Source organism: Uncinocarpus reesii, genomic scaffold (genome assembly GCF_000003515.1).
Source record: "Uncinocarpus reesii 1704 scaffold_4 genomic scaffold, whole genome shotgun sequence".
NCBI lineage: Eukaryota > Fungi > Ascomycota > Eurotiomycetes > Onygenales > Onygenaceae > Uncinocarpus > Uncinocarpus reesii.
In genome coordinates this window covers 827,111-846,626 of record NW_003052497.1, presented here as the reverse complement: position 1 = coordinate 846,626, position 19,516 = coordinate 827,111, and the positions used below count along the sequence as shown (strand labels likewise).

The following is a 19,516-nucleotide window of genomic DNA, read 5'->3' as shown; positions in this document are numbered from 1 at the left end:
CCCAAAATCCTAGTTTTCGGTCTCGACAGATGTGGTACAAACCACAATGTACTTGAACATAATGAAATCGAGATTGAGTAAAGGTACAGGCTATCTACCTGTCAGTGCGTTTAGTGGGTAAAAAGTTTCCTACAATGATAGAAGGGCTAGCATTTGGTATTAGCGTTAGATATCGCTCATTGTACGAAGCATTGACTTACATATTATGAGGATCTCGGCGGATTGTAAATGAAAAGCAGCATTGTATACCGCGTTTAGGGCTCTTCGGGTCGGGACTTTTAAGGGTGCAGCTAGTGAGCATAGCTTTTTGCGAGCTGTCGAATGCAATTGCACCGAATTTTTCCCAATAGCTAACAAGCTGGTCTTCCACTATAATTTCATGGATGGCAAGTTTACCCTAAAGCGGCTAGATTAGCAGTGTGGTGGTGAAAAAGGCGGGAAATGAATCGGATCAAGAGGAAACATACGTCTCTCAAGGATTCGATTGGCACATCGATTAGCTGGGCCATTTCTTTATTTCCTCGAAAAATTTGGCCTGTACGACGCCAACAACAAGCTGGGATGGCCATGCTTGCAAAAACTCGGTCGTATTCCATGAGGCTTCGCTCAAACCACATTTCTACGAGAACAAGTTCGATATCTGTGAGGCTCTGCATGCGCTCTCGGAACTTTGGCCTGAATTTGTCGAGTTGACGTAAAATCTTTTGCCGTGAAGTAGGTTGGAGATGCTCCTCCATATACTTATTCAGTCTGGCATAGCCATTCACGTAATTGAACGGTTTAAGTAATCCGGCATCATATTTGGCTTTGAGGAGTTTGTTCATTCTTTCTTCTGGAGGATCGGTTCCGGACGGATCCGCCGCCGTCATATAATATGTTTCCTTGGCCTTGTCATTCCCAACGGTACTATTTGGCCGTTGAATTGAATTTCCTTGCGCAGCCTGCGATGTTGTGAGATATTGAGGAGGGCCCATTGACGGCTGCTGTAGTGGTTGTTGTTGGGAGATAAATGGGCCAGAGCCTGGAATATTAGTCATACTATTCATAAGCGCCATATCGGAATACAATCCGGGCGTGTCATCGCCTTGATACATAGCGGATTCGTCTAGTAAACTTGTACTGAGAAAATCGTTAAGGAGGTTGTATTCGTTCGTAACTTCAGGGGCGTTGAACATATAAGAAGGGTGGAATGTGTGCATATCCTGAAACTGGTTCTGTAGCCCGAACTGCCAGTCGTTATAGCCTAGCACTGTGCTACATCAGAAACGCGTGGAGCGGAGAAAGCTAGGGCGCACATACATTGCTGTTGGTTGACTGCCGGGTTACCTGTAGGAATATCCTGCCCGCTTTGGGATTGTAACGAGATGCTGGCGTCTCCTAGCAATTGGTCGTTTAGCGAGGATGCAGATAACTTCCTATTCATCTTCTGGTTATCCGCGAATTCAGGATTTGCCTTGCCGTCTTCGTCGACAGGCTGGGTGTCTTGTTCGCCTTTGATCCGTTTCGACACTTCCCGGGGCTCATCATGACACAAGTGGCCGATGTTCCGCTTTATACATCGAGTACAAGGACGTTCCTAACCAAGATATCAACCAGGTGAGCCCTCCAAGAACGGTTTTCGTCAGGTGCAAGGAATGAATTAATGATGCAGGGTCGTACCGAGTCGCAAGTCATATGCTGTCCGACAACAAGAGAAAGTTAGCGAGTCCCCTTCGGCTTAAACAGGGTGACTTGGATCAAATATTCCCCGTTGAGCCCGTAGGTTGAGTACCACATATGTGCACGTATGCGCAAATGCAAGGGCGTGGGCCATTCAGGGTCCTCCAAGTAAGAAGAAAGAAAATTTATGGTAGCTCACCGAGCGCCGGCAATAGACACAGGCTGCAGAAGTTAGTCACAGATTAGCGAATGATGTACCGCCCAAGTCTGCAAATGGAAGTTCAAATAGAGAATGAAGTGAAGTAGGTGGGAAAAGACCAAGAAATCAGGGTGTGTATGTCACATTCCATTGTGCCGATCCCTCCAGAGCATTGCGTAGGAGAAGATGAGAAACAGTTAATAGCTCACCATGATTCACCTTGCGCCGTTTTTTGGGGCTGGCACTTGCAGGTGCCGCAGCTCCGTCTGCAGGCGTTGAGGTTGTCTGGCTGTTTTTCATAACCATATCTTTGGTTGCGACGGGATTGTCATCTGTCGAAGTGGAACGAGTCATGCCGTCAGATGCCCCATTGCTCGGGGTCCTCCCTTCGCCGGCCGTAGTCACAGCTGCCTCCGTCATGATGCCCATCAGAGTGGCCAGACCAGCGTTCGCCGTCCGGCCGTTTGCTGTGGAATTCGGGTTGTTGATTCTGTGTTTCACGCACGGTCCGGCGGCCGAATTAGCGATGTCTTCACACCCGGTACCACTATGATAAAGCAATCAATTGCAATGGAAGTCAATGGGCTGGATCCGTAACGGGATGATGCGATTTTTGTTCGCTCCAGATAAAATGCGACTTGGCGGGCTTTTAAGGAGAGGCTGGAGTAACGTTTGCCTTCGCGGCCCCGCCTGCAGTCTGGTTTCTGGAACCCCTTGCCTCTCGCCCTACAAAGCTCCGCTGTTCCTTGCGTTGAAATCGAAACATTGCCCGCGCATCGATATGAGGGAACAAACATCCTCAGATCATGCGGCATGAGCTGTTCAATTCTCTACTTGCAGACTACACAGGGGTTAGTTCCGAGGAACATAATTAACCGCTTACTGGTAACTAAACTTGATGCACGTGAGGGAGAGAGGATAGGTACGCGATGACATTCATACACCTATGATTGCTTTTGCATCAAAAAGTCTTGTCAGGTTGAGTACCCGTCCAAAGATCTTCGGATTCCTAGGATCAATGCTTGGACCGGAATACGGCACAGAATCTCCTGAATCCCACCCCGTTCTTCCAACCACGAATCGGCAATTCGCCTGGCGCTGTAGCTGCCAAGCCCTATGTACAGCACGGGTTCCAAGCAGAGCCGGCCAAGAAGACCCTGTGCGACGCCCTGCACCGCATCTCTAAAGCAAGTGTCAAGCGTTTCGGGCAGGGCATTAAGCAGCGCCCTACCTATCTGTTAATATCGGGAGGCGATGCTAATGGTGTTACACAAGTTCTCGTAATCATCTTGAGCCATGACCAGAGTCGAGGTGAACGAGACGATTGATGTCCTAATAAGGAAACATGCAGAGATGAATATGGGCTGAGTTTGAAAGATTTTCCCAGAGGATTTTCCCATTTCGCCAATTTCACCCTAGTGGGAGCATACTTAACGCAGATTGGGCGCGTGTAAGAGCCTCCCGAATGCCAGTAACCTGTTCGGCGTTGGTTTGCATGGATTCGAGATGATTCCGCAGTTGTTTCACCAAAGATAGGACATCCGGATCTGCGTCCAACTATAGATCTTCATTAGCCACCGATGCAAGATCCAAACAGATAGGGCACACACGTCGCATAATAACCCGGGTTTATCTTGGTTATCGGTCACGTTAAAATCCGCAGGGTCCTCCATTCGCGGGGGAAGCCGTTCGAGACGCCGGAGAACCGGATGCACCTTATCAAAGCGTCAGCGCGAATTGTCACCTGCCTAGCCCGCGTCCAACACACATTCTTTGATTGCTTTTTGCTCTGCGCCTCAGCTGCCTTGGCATTCTTTTCCAGTTCCTCCAATTTTGCAGTATCCCTTGCGAGCTGGAGTTCCTCCCGTTTGATCTCTCTCCGGAGTAGGGTAGCGGAACTTGTCATCGTTGCCAATTGGCTTTCTAGTAAGCGCTGCATTCGCTAATTAGCCCGGGAAAATAAGTCCGCACCACTGATAAGGGGTTCCCTCACATTCTCGTTCAATGCTGCCTCGTAATTAAAACTGATCTCCTTCGTCCCAGGCGGAAACGGCATTCTCGGAAGTCGTTTGCCTAAACTGCAAGGCGCAATTAATCCACTGACCCGTACAAGCAGACCAAGGTAAAAAAAAGAAAGAAGAAGAGAAGAAAGTAAATCCAGTAAGATTCTCAGAAGACCATACTTCTTCCTAACAGCGCTCAGCGCAGACTGTGCCTCGACTCTCTTCTTCCCATCCTTTTGTCTCGTGAGCACGGGAAGCTCCGTCGCCTGGAAAAGCTCTTTAATCCGATCTTGAATTGGCTCCGAGAGTGGTGCCCATTTCGACTTGACGGTACGCTCGGAAATGTGGCGGGTACGAGGCACGAGCATCGCGACGCGCTTGTTCGGCTCGTTCTCAACTTGGTCACTGTCAATGGACGACGTGCTGCTGCGCAGCTTGCGTTTCGGGGCCATGGCGCGTTAAAATCGCGTTGTAAAAGTCTGGCGGAGGGGAATCTGACGCGTTGATATTTGCGGTTTATCGCCAGTCGTCTGCTCTACAGAGTAGAGATCTGTTGTTTTCCGGAGTGCGGTCAATCGGAAGTTGAAGCACGTGTTGGGGCTCCTAAACAAGCTTCCAGAACAAGTTGATATCCCTGTTTGTCCTGTTTTCACCTGGGGGAGAAACCAATCCGGTTACATAAGCAGACGGCGGGGAAAGGGTGACACTCCGTCATATATTTTCAAACAGTCGCGATGAACTAAACGTCTATATTCTTCAGTTCAGTAAGGTGTGCCAAAAGGCCTTGTTATGTCTATTTAGTTTTATGGATTCAAGGGGATCCGACCTTCTTCGGAAACGGTAGATCTACAGTTGACTCGAACATATCCCTGCAGCCCGCGCCAGTGGAGTGAGCTAGCCAATGGAGTATTTATAGAGAATTATTACACGCCATTGAACATGGCGGATATGTCGGCTGCGACCCCTCTCTGCGATCAAACTCTTCCAGGATTGATAGCACTCAGCGCCGGGGTAAGCTATACAGTTTGGCCTGTATTTCTGGACACCCCCAAGTCGTAAAAGCACGACGGAAAGGATTCGGAGAAGGAACTGGCTACAAAATAGCTGATGATGGAACCCCCCGCCGGATTTCCCATACGTTCAGAGCCCTCCCAGCCTGTGGCTTCAGTTAGCGTTTCATCCCAAACTCGATATGATGCCCCAATCCAAGGGAAGGTTGATACTACAGCAGAGGAACACCTCAATGCTCCGCCTAGGGAAGATTTCGGTCCTTCGGCTGAAGAAAAATTTGGGGCTCCGGCCGAGATCCAAACAAATATGGATGGATCAAATAAGGGCGGCGGCGGTGAAGCTCAATCTGGACAACCGTCAGAGGTGTCTTACCCCGAAGGGGGGCTGAGTGCGTGGTTGGTCGTTATCGGATCTTGCTTTGGGACAGCTGTGGCCCTTGGGATGATGTGAGTATTAACTAGACCTGAGCGACAAAATAGGAGCGAATATTAACAACCTCGTAGGAACACAGTTGGTACTTTCCATTCATATATCGGTGAACATCAGCTCAAAGAATACGATGAAGGCACTGTTGGATGGATCTTCAGCGTTTTCATTTTCCTTGGATTTTTCGGAGGCATCCAAGTTGGACCCGTGTTCGATGCTCGAGGTCCTAAAATGCTCATGCTCGCCGGCAGCATCTGCATGTGCACCAGCATGATGCTTCTCGGTTTATGTACCGAGTATTGGCATTTTATGTTGTGTTTCGGAGTGCTCGGTGGTATAGGGGCATCCCTAATCTTTACCCCCGCGCTCTCAGCGGTAAGCCATTTCTTCCTCGAAAAGCGAGGAACTGCAACTGGCATCGCCGCAGCAGGGGGCTCTCTTGGCGGCGTCATCTTCCCGCTGGCTTTGCAAAAACTATTCCCAACGGTGGGCTTTGCCTGGGCTACTAGAATCATTGGATTCGTAAACATCTTTTGCTGCGTCGTCGCAGTCATTTTAGTTCGCTCTCGGCTCCCCCCAAAGCCTGGGCAGACGGTTAGGCCCAGCCTCCGAATATTCCGTGACCCGTCATATCTACTTTTTACCGTGGGACTCTATTTCATGGAGTGGGCTCTCTTCGTTCCGATAACGTACCTTACTTCTTTCGCCTTGTCGACAGGTGCCATGACTCCGGAGTTTTCGTATCAGCTCATTGCCATAATGAACGCAGGCTCGTGCATCGGTCGATGGGCGCCTGGATACATCGCCGACAAACTAGGCCGTTTCAACAGCATGATCGCAGCACTCGCCCTTTGTACAGCCGTGACTGTAACCCTCTGGCTCCCGGCCTCGATCCTATTTTCGAACGACTCCTCGTCTGCAGCTATCATCAAAGCACTTTCCATTGTGTATGCGCTCATTTTTGGCTTCGCTTCTGGTTCCAACATATCATTGACACCAGTATGTGTGGGCCAACTTTGCGACACAAGTGAGTACGGCAGGTACTATGCAACCTGCTACACAATTGTTTCTTTCAGCACACTAACAGGTATCCCAATTGCTGGAAGGCTTGTGCAAGCGGCCGGTGGACGCTACTGGGGCGTTGTCATCTGGACCGGAGTTTGCTATATTGTATCTTTGGGCTGTTTTATCTGGAGCCGTGCCTGTTGTGTTGGCTGGAAGTTGGGCGTGAAGTTTTGATATGATTCTTATATTTTGCGGGTTCAGTGATGTACAGGCGCAAAGGCAGACTATGCCCAGGGAAGCAGCCTGATAGCAGCGTAGAAAGCATCTCTCTCAAGCTCATTGACACCTGAATGCAAACAATTGGCCACACCCCTTACTGTCATGTTTCGTCGTTCGACAATCTGAGCAAACATTTTAACTCTGGGGAACTCGAAACAAAGAGCTGCCTCTGTAAACATCATGTGCGCGATGTGTTATGCCTTTACGCGCGATGAACACGCCCAGCCTCCCAGATGATGTTTGCTTGCTTGAAAAGTGATTCTCCAGGAGACACACAAAACCCCATCCCCACCCACACTGCCACCCCCAGCTAGCGGTTAATCTCCGCAGGGCGACTGCACAGTGCACAGGCTGAAGATCAGAACATTCTTTTCCTCAGCCAACAGCTAGTTATAAGTTCCAGCATCGGCAGATTGACACGTGCTTGGCCAAGAAACAACCCCCCCTTCCGGCGAAAGAAACAACTGTCACATGCCAACCGACAATCCCTCAACGTCATGCACGCTCTTCAACTTCAGAAAAAAGTCTGAAAAGTCACACACTGAACTATCAACTAGCCGCTTTCCAACCTTCTTTGGGCTCCCCCCTCCCCCGCCCTTCCTTCAGGCACCGATGATGCGGGTTGGATGTGCGGGGGGCGGGGACGGGTGACGCGGGGGGGGAGACGGGAGCTACGTCAGTAGAAACTCTCCCGCAGAAAAACGTGGATCGATCCCGAAACCCTTGAAGGGAGGGGGGTGAGGAAGGGGGGTATATGTTGTCGGTGAGGTTACGTGCTGTGCGGCTGGGGCCAAAAAAAGGGTGAGAAGAGCAAGATCTGAGAGCATGCCGAGGGTTTCGATTCTTTGATTTCATCAAGCAATCGATTCCGTGGGTTTGGGGGGAGAGGGCCAACTTGCCCATTGAAAGTAGCTCTGAACCGGCAGGTTTTGTAGAATTGGAAGCCTGGATTGATGATATGCCTTTTTGACGCACCCAGAGACGAGAATTTTCATTCTTATGATATTCATTCGTAGATGCCACAAAAGATTAGTTTATATACTAATGAGATAAGGATATACAAATCTCAAGATGCAGTCCAATGATGATTATTTTAGTATCCAACCCGGATTCTTTTCAACAGCGGCTTGCATGTCACCGAATAACGAAAGACCGCACCTTATCTGCTCTCTGACAGAAAGGCAAATGCAATATAAAAAAGGGGCTGGAATAGAAAATGGAAAAGAAAAGTAAAAGGGCCGGCTGGAAGTACTATACACAGAAGTCAAGGGTATGCACCAGGCGCTTTGCTGTGGATATTAGTATATTAGGAGATATAAAGTGTGAATCATTAGATTAAACGCCCATGTTTAGACGATGGAAAACGGAATAGCCCTGGGAAATAGGTGCGTATTGGTATCATCCACCGGTTTGCGCTTTCAAATCTTCTAACTGATGCTTGAGAATCTCATTTCCTTCAAGCAGGTCTTGTAGCCAGTCACCTGCCTGCGCGAGCATGGTGCTTTTGCTAAACCCGCCACCTCTCAGGTCAGGGACAAGCCCACATAATTCATCAAACCCTTGCTTGATGAGGTTTCGGCGCTTTTGCTCCGATAGAATGTGGTTCGCTCGCTTCTGTTCCTCCGAGAGATTTTCACGAGGCGGCTTGATCACGTGAATCTTTGATCTGCGCGACTGGGCGCCACTATTCGACGACCATCGTCGGTCTCGTCGAGAATTGGAAGGTCGGCCGAGGGAAGGCTGAAGATAATCGTCTTCTTCATCCTTTAGTCGTCCCTTATTCTTCCGTCTTTTTGACGGCCGGGTTTCATCGTCCGGATCTGTTCTATCAATCGGCGAAGACTGCTGGAAAGAATCCGGGCTTCGGAGAGCGCCCAATCCGGAGCCATTACGGCCGGGACGTCGTCGAGGATTAGGACTCGAGGGCCGAGTATTTGGAGCGCTACTCTGGGATTCGAAACACTCTAAATTGTGGAGTATCTCAGTCGTCCTCTCTTCCATGGTTGGCTGGTCAGCCGGGACTTGATATCCTTGTTCTGCAAATCCGGCATCCGAGCCCCATCTCAAAGGACCGAATATTTGTTCTTTATGAGGGGCTGGTTCTGATTCAGTATCAGGTCCTGCTTTGGGGGGGAAGGCCGTATCGGTGTACGTGTGGTTTCTTCGTGTAGAGTTGAAACGAAGTCTTCGATTCTCTTCCCCAAGCCCATACCGCGCCTGTTTAATGTGTGCCTGGTGCGAACTTAGATCCTCTAACCCGTTTTCAGTAAATATTTGACTCGTAAACGTCGACGAATAATCATTGCCGTTCATTCCATTTTGATAAAGCATCGATGCGGCTGCTAGAACATCCGAACTCGGGGGGCCAGCCTTATCAGGCATCGTAGTTTGGCGATGTATCCTTTGCGGCACCAAAGGTTGCGAGGGCAATGAAGTCGTGGACCCTTCAAAGGTCGGGGGCAAGTCTGGCCATTCGAAATGAAAACCCGAATTTCCAGCACCATGATCACCTAGACTAAACCCAGAAGTCATTGTTATCGAGTTGATTGGCGTGCATGGAAGTGAAAAAGTTATCCAGCATGCTGGATTCGCTATCGTCCAATAAAGCAGGTCCCGGGGGAGGGGCTGGTGCGGGCTCGTAGGGTGTATAAACTGAAAGTCAAGGCGACCACGAGTTAGTAAAACTGCATCTGTCCACTTCCCCAAACCACCAAGACTCACATCCAAAAGGGCCAGGCGCCGAACGGCCTCCGTGTCCGTGGACATGTTCAGACATACTGACTTCTGTCATGGTAGGGGCTCGACTCCAGCGCAGATTGGGATATTGCTGCAAAGTTATAGGCGAAAGAATTATTGCAGACTGTAGCTAAAGAGAGGACGCGAAGGAGATCAGAGTGCCCGGAGCCGCACAGTCTGGCATCTAAATGGAATGCGGACGGGGAGAGTTTGCTGAGGGGAGTCAGTTGACAGGCAATAGGGCACCACGAGACGATAAAAATAAACTGGTAAGCAGAAGGGGCATATATCAGACAGATGAATAGGCGACTCATGAAAATCTGGGGAAATTATTTGCTGGTCAAAACATGGTTGAGCAATGGAGACCAGGTGCGAGCGAGGGAGCGGCATTGGCTGGATCCTGCATCGGGGGGGGGCCTACAGGGACATGGGCTGGACAGCGCGAGAGGCCGGAGGGCGGATCACATGCAAACCCAATCCTTCCAGATGATCTGCCCAGCAGCGCTGTTCGCGTGACGTAGCGCCCTTTGCACCAGGCCCAAACACGGGCCTCGCTCGGCTGCCGGGCCCGTGGTTTTTCCGCGCCGGCCGTCTCGGTCGTTGTCCTAGCGGCAACTCTATTCGCTGTCGCGCCGTCCTGTAATAAATTGCGCGCCCGTAATTCAGCCAGTCAGCGCCGCCATTACACGCTCAGTGCCCCACCGCCGCCCACAGCAGAAGAACCGCCACTGCGACATTCCCACAAATGCGAATACGACCCTCTCCTCGCCGACCCGGTGGGCCGAGACGGGCTTCTGGAAAGAAAAATAAAAAATAAGAAAAAAAGGACGTGCTCTCTGGTCGCGCTGGAAGACTCAAGAGTTGAAACACGGCTCCAAACCCGACGTCTCCACTAAACTACCATCGTGCTGGGCATCGATCTCGAACCACACTCATCTCTCTGCGCGGACGCTGAGACGCGCTTCCAGCGATCTAGCTAATTGGCCTGAACACAGAATGTGGTCATCGTACGTCGTCACGCTGGCCCACACGCATTGTTGGTCGTTCTCTTAGACCGCGTGATGCGCCCGGATGCGAGATCTCAAACCACGGTATCTGGACGACGAGATCAGACACCCCGATACCCTGCCTGCATCGTGCGAGAAGACCCGGAGACGTTGTTTTACTATCAGAACTGAGCTCAGGGGTTCGTTCTACAACTGCCACTGCTGAATCCTGCAAGGCGCCTACATGGAAAAGAAGGCCTCGGGCTTTGAATGCATGAACGGTTCACCAAGATGAAACTGATAGCTTCTTGACATCCTTGCCACTGGCCAGGAGAGCTCGACCCTGCGCAACCTAGATTTCTTTTCAAGGGTCGGGCCCTGAAAGGGGCATGGTGTTTGGATGGGTTCACGGCTCCCCTGAGGTTGATAGGGCAGAACTCCCCAGGGTTCCCTAGCCTTTCAAGAGGTTTGCAGAAAGCTGAATGGGGTTCAGTTTAGCTGTCGATCCATCATCCCACTCCAGTAAGCCCCTTGAACTCGCCGTTAAGGCCTCCGTTTCGGCTTTCGCTTCCTAATCCAAGCCAGAGCAGAGGCCAAAAGTGGGATAAGCAAGACTCGGTTTAGCTCAACACCATACGGAGATCGGAAAAGTCCAGTGACTACTCCGCAGAGTTCTCGGACACTCGGGGACCACTCTGCAGATTCGAATGATTTTCTGCAATCGGCTCTCGACAAGGATTTCTCATTATTAACCAGGGCGAGATCTCCCAGGCACCCGATTGCTCGCACCTCCCCCCTTTCGCCCTGTCTTTTTGCTCGGCCCGTTGTAGGAGTAGCTTCGATTTGTTACGGAGCAGTCTTTGGCACTGTATTGGGCGCAAACACCCGATCCGGAGAGAAGTTCAAGCAGGTTTCCAGAGGAAATATCTTGTTCGGAAAGCCGTGGGCATCGACAACGAAAACCTGAGGAACTCTCGAGAAACCAAGACCTTGGGCATCTAGACTTTACTGACTCCTTGCCTGTCAATTTTGACTTGGCAACAAGGATCTGTGTGATTTACAGTGACAGCTTGCATCGGCGCAGACACCCAATTGCACTCGCCCAACTTCAGCTCCGTACTTTGGCGTCAATCGGTTTGTTTGTTGTCTGATGTAACATGAATCCTCCTTTTTTTTTTTCTGCTCATCAAGAAGGGGATGGAATTCCTGGAACAAATCGTAAGCGACTCAAACCCTTGCTCTCATTTAGTCGAGAAGGATGAGGACCAGTCAAAATCGGTTTAACTTTCCGAAACAGCGTTGATTTTATTTATCTCGATTCAATTGTTAGAGGTTTCATACTTCAATCCAAAATAATTCGTAGTTCGAGGGACGGTGAAGTGGACGTAGCTTGTTTGATGTGAAGATACATGGCAGTCGGAACGAACGTGACTGCCAACCCAACCGAGGTTTCTCATGAAGCTTGCAAACCACCAGGATGGTCGCTGGACAACATCCAAACGTCTGGTTGATCCCTCCAAGGACCAACATCGACTTTCCCAGCACCGCGGGGATAAAACAAGGAATCCAAGTGGAAGATGAAAATCTCCGAAGTGGTCAAAGTGGAATCCATTCTGTCAATCTCTGTGTCCAAACTCTGAAACGCATTGAAACCGATCATCCACCACCAAACTAGCCGCTGCCGCGCTCAGGGGGCCCCATCATGGACCGGATGCCTCGACGTCGGATGAAGATTTGTGACTCGAGAGTCCTGAAACCGTATGTATCTGCTTTGCTAAGCTTTAGTAACAGTTGACTGGAATCCATTAGTTACGAATTGAATGTTAGGGATTGACGGTGCTAACGCGTCAAGGGCAGAACTCTTCGCGCCTTCGCCCTGGGCTATCTTACTACAACCGGGCCTAGAATCATATCCTTCCTACGGATTCTTCGCAGGAAGGATTTGAGCACTGAAACCAAGATCAGATACGTAAGCAGCAAGGTCCTCCTGTTGAATTTCTTTCTGGGAAGCTTTTCTGCGCAACTCGCTATCTCCCGTTGATGCATCTGTAATTCTGATTCTGAACTAATACAAGAATGTAGCTTGCTTCGATCTTGGCTGGTTCGCTCAGGTGGAACCGATTCCCTGCATTTTGTGCTCTTCTAGCTGCAGGTTCAACGCTATTACCCCTTCTCCTGAACAAGATCGTATCAACAGCCTTCAATCTCCATGGGTGTACAAACCAGGTGTTCCCGGCTGTAAAGCTGAGCAGGTTTTTACGATTTGTGGCGATCTTTACGTCTGCTTGGGCTTGCTTTCGCCTTATCAACAGTAGGAGACGACCTGAATCGAAACCCAATAGTATCAGAAACGGGGGTTTCCCAGCTAGGAAGGAAATTGAGGCAAAGACATCTAGCTTGGGCGGGAGCGATTCCCTTTCCAGGGCAACAGATCGGTCCGAACTAGCAGGAAGAACTCTAGATTTAACTCTTTTCGCAATGGTTCGGGCGGTGGATGTGCTTGCTTGTATCTCCTGGTCTCACTGGAAGCGGTATCGACGAGCTCGCAAACGCTTTACGCGCATAGAGTCGATAATGCCGCAACTCTCGGACACTGGTTTATTTGCTGCAACTGCAGCTCTTGTCATGTGGGCTTGGTTTTATCTTCCGGAGAGGCTGCCCTTCTCCTACGGGAGGTGGATCAGTGAAGCCGCACAAATTGACCATCGACTCATTGAGGCTTTGCGAAGTGCACGGAGAGGCGAATGGACCTATGGGCGACCGAAATCGAAACTGGTCTTAGAACCAATGTGCGAGGACTACGGTTGGCCGAGAGTCTGGGGTGACACCTCTCAGACTGTCCCGATTCCGTGTGAACTTGTCCATATGGGTTGTGGCCCAAATTGTGAAGTCCATGCCATATGGCGATTCGCAAAGTCATTCAAATTCGTGCTCACGACGGATTTACCCATACAACTTCTATTGCGCTCAAGGTCTCCTTCCCTTCAAGGCTATCTTGGGGCAGTGAAGGCATCTCTTCGCTCTTCTGCTTTCCTGGGCCTTTTCGTTAGCATTTTTTATTATTCTGTATGCCTAGCGCGCACTCGACTTGGCCCTAAGATATTCGCCCGGGACAAGGTTACGCCTATGATGTGGGATTCCGGATTATGTGTCGCTGCGGGCTGCATGATGTGCGGCTGGAGTATTTTTGTCGAAAGCGCCAAGAAACGTCAAGAGATTGCTCTTTTTGTCGCTCCAAGGGCGATTGCTACTTTTCTTCCTCGGCGGTATGAGCGGAAGGTGAGTTCGTTCTACTCCGTCACACTGCAGAGTAGACATATTGCTAATGATATGTGGCAGTATCTATGGAGAGAGCAGTTGGTGTTTTCTCTCAGCACTGCAGTTGTTTTGTCGTGTGTTCAATCAGATCCCAAAAAGATACGGGGTGTTTTAGGAAGGATTCTGGGCCAGGTTTTCGGAAAAACATGAATCTGGAAGTATCATGCTATGGCTTCTTTTTCGATTGTATTTTTAGATTTTCGGCACACTTGGAGAGTGGAGGGACATTCTTCTAGTCTTGTAACTAGGTAGCAACATTTTAATAGCTCAAACCCGCATGAGAACAGATAGACGTTCACCATTATAAGATCAGCTCCATTTCCGGCGAACCACATTGGTATAGAGAATTCGACAAATGCACCACGGTATCCACGAGTTGGAGATAGTTTTCATGCCATAAAATCAATAAAACGGTGTAGTTAAAAAGGCTCCAAGGAACAAAATCCATGCCGGAAGATCAGCCACCGCCAATCTGACGCGATGAAAACCCAGCCACTTGGCCGTCTCACCGGAAGCACCGATCTCGGACCGCCTCTGAATTATTCTACGAATCGGATGCTTGACCCACGGAGCAAAGACAAAATGCCCAAGAGCAGCAGCCAGCCCAGTCCAGTAGAGCTTCGTGCTCAATGTTGGAATCGAGAAGTGATGGTCAAAAACCAAGTTCGCCATAGCGGTGCCACCGGTGGTTATGTTGAGAGCGATAACAACCAATGCGGAACGATGAAAGACGCCTTTCCACCACCCAGGTAGAATGGCGTCTGATTTTTTGCGGAGTGATGGGTGGAGGAAGGATGAGTAGAAGACGAGGTGTGCGGTTGAGTAGACGAGGGTGCCGGTGCTGCTGATGAGGGGTGCGACTCGAAGGAGTCGCATGGGGTCGAAGAATGCTCCTGATGCCATCTTGCTTATGGGATGTAGATGAGGGCGAGAATGGTAGGAAGGAGAGTGCTAGGCTGTATAGGTGTTCTGTTTTGAATGATGTATTGTTTTGTTGATATTGATTGACTTTCGATCAAGGTTGGGCGGGGTTCACGAGGTTCGAAGGAAAGGATGCATACGTCGATGTTATTGGCGGGACGCGGGAGCCGGAGAAGCCGAGCACCTCATTGGCTCTTGGCGATCGAGCCGGCAGACAACGACGTTAAACCTAGGTAGGAATAGCCTGGTTCCTGCGAGATTCACGATCAACGCCGATTTGAAGCTGAGGGGGGTCAGCAATTCAACAACAGCAATTCTTTACAGCCCTAACCATGGCATTTCGGATGACCCCGTCTTGGGGTCGGCTTCTTTCTACGCAAAGGGTACTTCCGTCGTTTCGCGCCGTTCACAATGATTTCACTCGGACGATGGCCCGCAAGTTCTCAAATCAACCTCCGCGTCAGCAAATCACACCAGCAATGCGGAATGCGTTTTCGGCGAAGCAGAATACTACTACACTGTAGGCTATCTGGTTTAGTCTGACGTCCCTAGATGATGGCTGACTTGTATAGGTACTACACGATTAGTTTGATTGTCGGGACGCTGGCCCTAGCGTACGGTTCGGTGCCGATGTATAAAATGGTAGCTATCCCTGCATTCCAAGCCCATAACTCGTCGAGCGTATGTTAAAATACCATGGCAGATTTGCCAACAAACGGGATGGAACGGTCAGCCCGTCTCGTCCCATCTCGTGAACGGGGAGAATACTGCGTCCCGTCTGATCCCAGTCACCGATTCCCGCCGACTCCGCATCACCTTCAACGCCTCCGTATCCGACGTCCTTCCTTGGAAATTTACTCCTCAGCAACGCGAGGTTCGGGTGCTCCCCGGGGAAACCGCATTGGCGTTCTACACTGCGACGAATAAGGGGGATAATGATATCATTGGCGTTGCAACTTATAGTGTCACACCGGCTCAGGTTTCTCCTTATTTTAGCAAAATCCAGTGTTTTTGCTTTGAGGAGCAGAGGCTAAATGCTGGCGAAACGGTGGATATGCCAGTGTTCTTTTTCATTGACCCGGATTTCGTAAACGATCCAGCGATGAGGGGCATTGATACGATAACTTTGTCGTACACATTTTTTAGTAAGTCCCCATCCGATAATAATGTAACATGAAATACTGACCCATAACACAGAGGCTCGCTATGATGATAATGGTATCCTGACGCCGGTTCCTATCCGGTAATACATCAACTATAGCCCACCACATCCATCCAAAGGTTGGCGGCGGCCAAACCCCAATACCTATATCTACACATATTCGACACGATTTGCGACTATACGATGAATGTCAAATCCATTCAAATCTCCTACTATTGGGCATCTCAAATGGTGAACAATTCTTTCTCATCGGCTCTGGCGTTTAACGGATTGGATATCCTCTCAACTTTGGCATTAGGCGTATAACATTCACGGACGCATTCTGACGGAAAAAGAAATGTACATAAACGATCTGTACTATACATTCTATACATCCCTTAATTATTCAGCTTGTATATAAACGTGGCCGCTTGAAAATTTAATTATCTTGAAGGCTGAATCCTAGTCTAACAATTCTCACGAAGGCTTGGCGCACGGACCACCTATTAAGATCAGAGTCGCGTCAACGCGTTTGACGAACTTCAGATCAGCGATACTGCATTCGAAGAATTTAGACCTCCAAACAAAACTTATTATCGTTGACAAGACCAATTGTGATTGATTGATTTTGCAATGGCGCTTCTAGTCGATAGACAACGTCCTCGCACGCTTGATGCCCTTACTTACCATCATGACCTGTCCGCTCGCCTCAAGTCTCTGGTGGGATACTCTCCAAATCTGTCCTCGAAGTCGCTAATAACCAAGCTATAGGCCCAACGCGGCGACTTTCCACACCTTCTCGTTTACGGTCCCTCTGGAGCGGGCAAGAAGACCAGAATAATTGCCACATTAAAGGAGCTGTACGGCCCCGGGGTGGAAAAGATAAAAATCGATGCCCGTGTTTTCCAAACGTCGAGTAATCGTAAACTCGAATTCAACATCGTCGCCTCGGTATATCATCTTGAGATCACGCCGTCTGACGTTGGAACATACGACCGTGTGGTGATTCAGGAGCTACTCAAGGAGATTGCGCAGACTCAGCAGGTGGATTTGTCCGCAAAACAAAGATTCAAGGTTGTGGTGATCAACGAGGCCGACCACCTTACGCGAGACGCACAGGCTGCGCTGAGGAGAACGATGGAGAAATACAGTCCGAATATGAGACTTATTCTGCTTGCCAATAGCACGGCGAATATTATCGCCCCCATCCGCTCGAGAACACTACTGGTACGGGTAGCCGCACCGACAGAGGATGAGATATGCCAGGTGCTGAAGGCGGCTGCGAAAAAAGAGGGTTGGACTGAGGCACCTGGTTTAAATAAAAGAATCGCCAAGGAAAGTGGGAGGAATTTACGTAGAGCACTCCTTATGCTTGAAGCCGTATATGCGCAGAAGTAAGCTGCACCCGACGGCATTTTTAGATGAACGATTTAGTACTAACGGCGAGTAGTGAAAAAGTAACAAATGATACCGTGGTGCCGCCACCAGACTGGGAGGCACTGATTTCTGTTGTTGCGGAGGAAATTATGGCGGAGAGATCTCCAGCACGAATACTACAAATTCGAGCCCGGTTATATGATTTGCTAACGCATTGCATACCTCCGACTACTATTATCAAGGTATCAACCGCCGACTAAAAGCAAGTGATTAGATATCAAATCACTAACTTGGCGCCTAGACATTGACCTTCCAACTCGTGTCCAGAGTTGACGATATACTGAAGCCCGAGGTGATCAAATGGTCTGCTTTCTTTGAACATAGGATAAAGCTAGGAAGCGTGAGTCAATCCTGGTCTCCTACAATAGGGAATGATGGCTGATTAACTACTTGTTGATCTTTCCAGAAAGTGATTTTTCACCTCGAAGCATTTGTGGCAAAATTCATGAGAATACTTGAAAGGTAGGCTCCCTGAGTCCTTTGTATTGAGAGCAGAGCTAATCATCAGTGATGGACGTTAAAGTTACCTGATGGGCATAGATCTGTAAATGACTTATTACCCCGGGTTTCTTTTTTGCCAGCAGGATTGGCTCCTTTTGGCGTTTGGGACTTGAATTGTAAACCATTATCAAGCATTTATGCAATTATCATCATATGAAGCCCTTGTCTCTCAAGTTTTTACATTGTCATGGAATGGTATTTTCTATCGAAATTCTGACGAGTTAAATCTTCTCAGGGCTTGTAAATGGAGAGATGTACACATAAAAACCTCTGTGAACCATACTATCATACATATAACCAACGCCACGACATGTCCATCAAAAAGGCCTCTAAGGTGTAACACTCGCTGAAGAGACGGAGGGTTGTTCTGTGATAACTGTAGGAGTTATCTCCCGTCTCGCCCTCTTTAATGAATCCAACGTAATTCCGTCTGTCAATTTGGTAATCCCAACAACTGGCGGATCGCCCTTTTTAACAAACTCATAGAGCCCTACAAACAATTAGCCGGGCGTTAGGAATAAAGAATTGGGTGTCGACGGACCAGGCAATTTATGCGCAGCCAATCTAAATGCCTCCCTTGCAACCTTTTCATGCAAATTTCCTTTCAGTTCAAAAATAATCCGGCTAACCGGTACTCTGGCAGCCCAGTAGTCGAATTTACCCTTTCCTTTACCCATACGTTGTTCATTGCCAGAAGTATAGACACCAATATTCGCGCTGACCCTTGTGTACAATTTGAAATCCATGCCTCTGAGCCGGCGGTTTATCGTTTCCATTCCGATCTTCAATTGCGAGGCGGATATTCTGCGATCGTGGTCCTTCATGCGGAGACCGTAATCGCCCCAAACTACCGTAGTGCCGCGGGTAGATCCTCCGGTTGGCATGCGCGGGCGTCCCTTGCGCGATTTACTCTTCTCCGGCATTTTGGGGAGTAGCCAGTCCAAGGTCGGCTTGGATGTTGAAAAACATCGTGCGGAGGAAGGTAGGGAATGTGGTTGAGAAACTGCAGATATCACAGATGGTTAGCAGCCGTTGTCACTGGGGCATTGGCACTGGGAAATCACTAACGAAAGGGTCGGAGAAAGGATAACTGGAGACCCGAAAATAACCCCGATGGAGGGCCCATCTTGCTCTGATTTAGGATGTGTTAAGCCGTACGCCTCGAATCGTGCTTCCAGCGCCGAGCAAGCGATAAAATGATAGAAGTTCCAATCCACGCACGGACCAATTGCGAGACAATGATAGGCTGAGTAATCAAGCCTGGGCAGCGAGTCACGTGCTAGACGCGTCGGAGCCTCCGTTCCAACTTCCATTTGAGCGCGACGAGTGCTAGGGTGACGTGCTGCCTGGCGGATGCATCCAAATGGTTACTTGAGGCCTGGACACAATGAGTTACCGAAATTGAGCTTTTGGAGGTAGATCACATTTTTGCGACTTATTAGAATCCTTTCTGAAAATGCCGACCGATATTCGAAGCTTTTTTGGCACGCAAGGCAGCCAGGGCTCGAAATCCGGGAAAGAGACCAGTGTCAAAAAACCGGAGGTAAGGATTGTAACATCAGTTTTCCCTCATAAGTCGCTTATATGCATAATGGGATGGTATTAACGGTCTGGTGTAGGATCATTCCAAAGCTAAGAAACGCCGTGAGTGCACCTAAGCTTCATCTAACAGTTCAAGATTTATAACCGTGCCGATATAGGTAGCAGAAAGGTCGTTGAGGACTCTGACGACGAGGAGGATCTTCCCGTTAAACCCACCCCCAAACCTCGACAAAAAAAGGAGCAGTATGTTATCATAATCCACGTGGAAAATGAGCTATGCCTAACCACGGCTCACTTTTAGAAAGCCAGGTGGAGCCCAAAGGAGAACCTGTGACCGCTTCGGACTATTTGC

The 19,516-nt window shown here is 49.3% G+C and overlaps 9 protein-coding genes across 9 annotated transcripts; 4 read left to right on the top strand and 5 right to left on the bottom strand.

Moving 5' to 3' along the window:
- Nucleotides 1–90: 90 nt before the first annotated feature.
- UREG_06401 (uncharacterized protein) lies at nt 91–1,423 on the bottom strand (the record flags this gene model as incomplete). Its single annotated transcript, XM_002583388.1, has 4 exons — nt 91–94; nt 201–397; nt 468–1,243; nt 1,300–1,423. 4 exons carry the CDS (start codon nt 1,421–1,423, stop codon nt 91–93), a joined length of 1,101 nt encoding a protein of 366 aa, XP_002583434.1.
- Nucleotides 1,424–1,984: 561 nt separating this feature from the next.
- Nucleotides 1,985–2,278, bottom strand: UREG_06400 (uncharacterized protein; the record flags this gene model as incomplete). The annotated part of the gene is made up of 1 exon (XM_002583387.1): nt 1,985–2,278. One exon carries the CDS (start codon nt 2,276–2,278, stop codon nt 1,985–1,987), a length of 294 nt encoding a protein of 97 aa, XP_002583433.1.
- A 554-nt stretch (nt 2,279–2,832) lies between these two features.
- Nucleotides 2,833–4,313, bottom strand: UREG_06399 (uncharacterized protein; the record flags this gene model as incomplete). Its single annotated transcript, XM_002583386.1, has 4 exons — nt 2,833–3,089; nt 3,289–3,415; nt 3,627–3,791; nt 3,852–4,313. 4 exons carry the CDS (start codon nt 4,311–4,313, stop codon nt 2,833–2,835), a joined length of 1,011 nt encoding a protein of 336 aa, XP_002583432.1.
- Nucleotides 4,314–4,971: 658 nt separating this feature from the next.
- On the top strand, nt 4,972–6,537 carry UREG_06398 (uncharacterized protein; the record flags this gene model as incomplete). Its single annotated transcript, XM_002583385.1, has 2 exons — nt 4,972–5,318; nt 5,376–6,537. 2 exons carry the CDS (start codon nt 4,972–4,974, stop codon nt 6,535–6,537), a joined length of 1,509 nt encoding a protein of 502 aa, XP_002583431.1.
- Nucleotides 6,538–7,980: 1,443 nt separating this feature from the next.
- Nucleotides 7,981–9,358, bottom strand: UREG_06397 (uncharacterized protein; the record flags this gene model as incomplete). The annotated part of the gene is made up of 2 exons (XM_002583384.1): nt 7,981–9,092; nt 9,304–9,358. The coding sequence occupies 2 exons, from the start codon at nt 9,356–9,358 to the stop codon at nt 7,981–7,983; spliced, it is 1,167 nt and encodes a 388-aa protein (XP_002583430.1).
- Nucleotides 9,359–12,006: 2,648 nt separating this feature from the next.
- On the top strand, nt 12,007–13,772 carry UREG_06396 (uncharacterized protein; the record flags this gene model as incomplete). Its single annotated transcript, XM_002583383.1, has 4 exons — nt 12,007–12,062; nt 12,162–12,273; nt 12,387–13,583; nt 13,644–13,772. The coding sequence occupies 4 exons, from the start codon at nt 12,007–12,009 to the stop codon at nt 13,770–13,772; spliced, it is 1,494 nt and encodes a 497-aa protein (XP_002583429.1).
- A 1,103-nt stretch (nt 13,773–14,875) lies between these two features.
- On the top strand, nt 14,876–15,790 carry UREG_06395 (cytochrome c oxidase assembly protein ctaG; the record flags this gene model as incomplete). Its single annotated transcript, XM_002583382.1, has 4 exons — nt 14,876–15,063; nt 15,116–15,185; nt 15,247–15,688; nt 15,741–15,790. The coding sequence occupies 4 exons, from the start codon at nt 14,876–14,878 to the stop codon at nt 15,788–15,790; spliced, it is 750 nt and encodes a 249-aa protein (XP_002583428.1).
- A 527-nt stretch (nt 15,791–16,317) lies between these two features.
- Nucleotides 16,318–17,669, top strand: UREG_06394 (activator 1 38 kDa subunit; the record flags this gene model as incomplete). The annotated part of the gene is made up of 6 exons (XM_002583381.1): nt 16,318–16,404; nt 16,456–17,078; nt 17,135–17,303; nt 17,363–17,461; nt 17,528–17,583; nt 17,645–17,669. The coding sequence occupies 6 exons, from the start codon at nt 16,318–16,320 to the stop codon at nt 17,667–17,669; spliced, it is 1,059 nt and encodes a 352-aa protein (XP_002583427.1).
- A 282-nt stretch (nt 17,670–17,951) lies between these two features.
- Nucleotides 17,952–18,545, bottom strand: UREG_06393 (ribosomal protein L16; the record flags this gene model as incomplete). The annotated part of the gene is made up of 2 exons (XM_002583380.1): nt 17,952–18,112; nt 18,284–18,545. The coding sequence occupies 2 exons, from the start codon at nt 18,543–18,545 to the stop codon at nt 17,952–17,954; spliced, it is 423 nt and encodes a 140-aa protein (XP_002583426.1).
- Between the last annotated feature and the right edge of the window lie 971 nt (nt 18,546–19,516).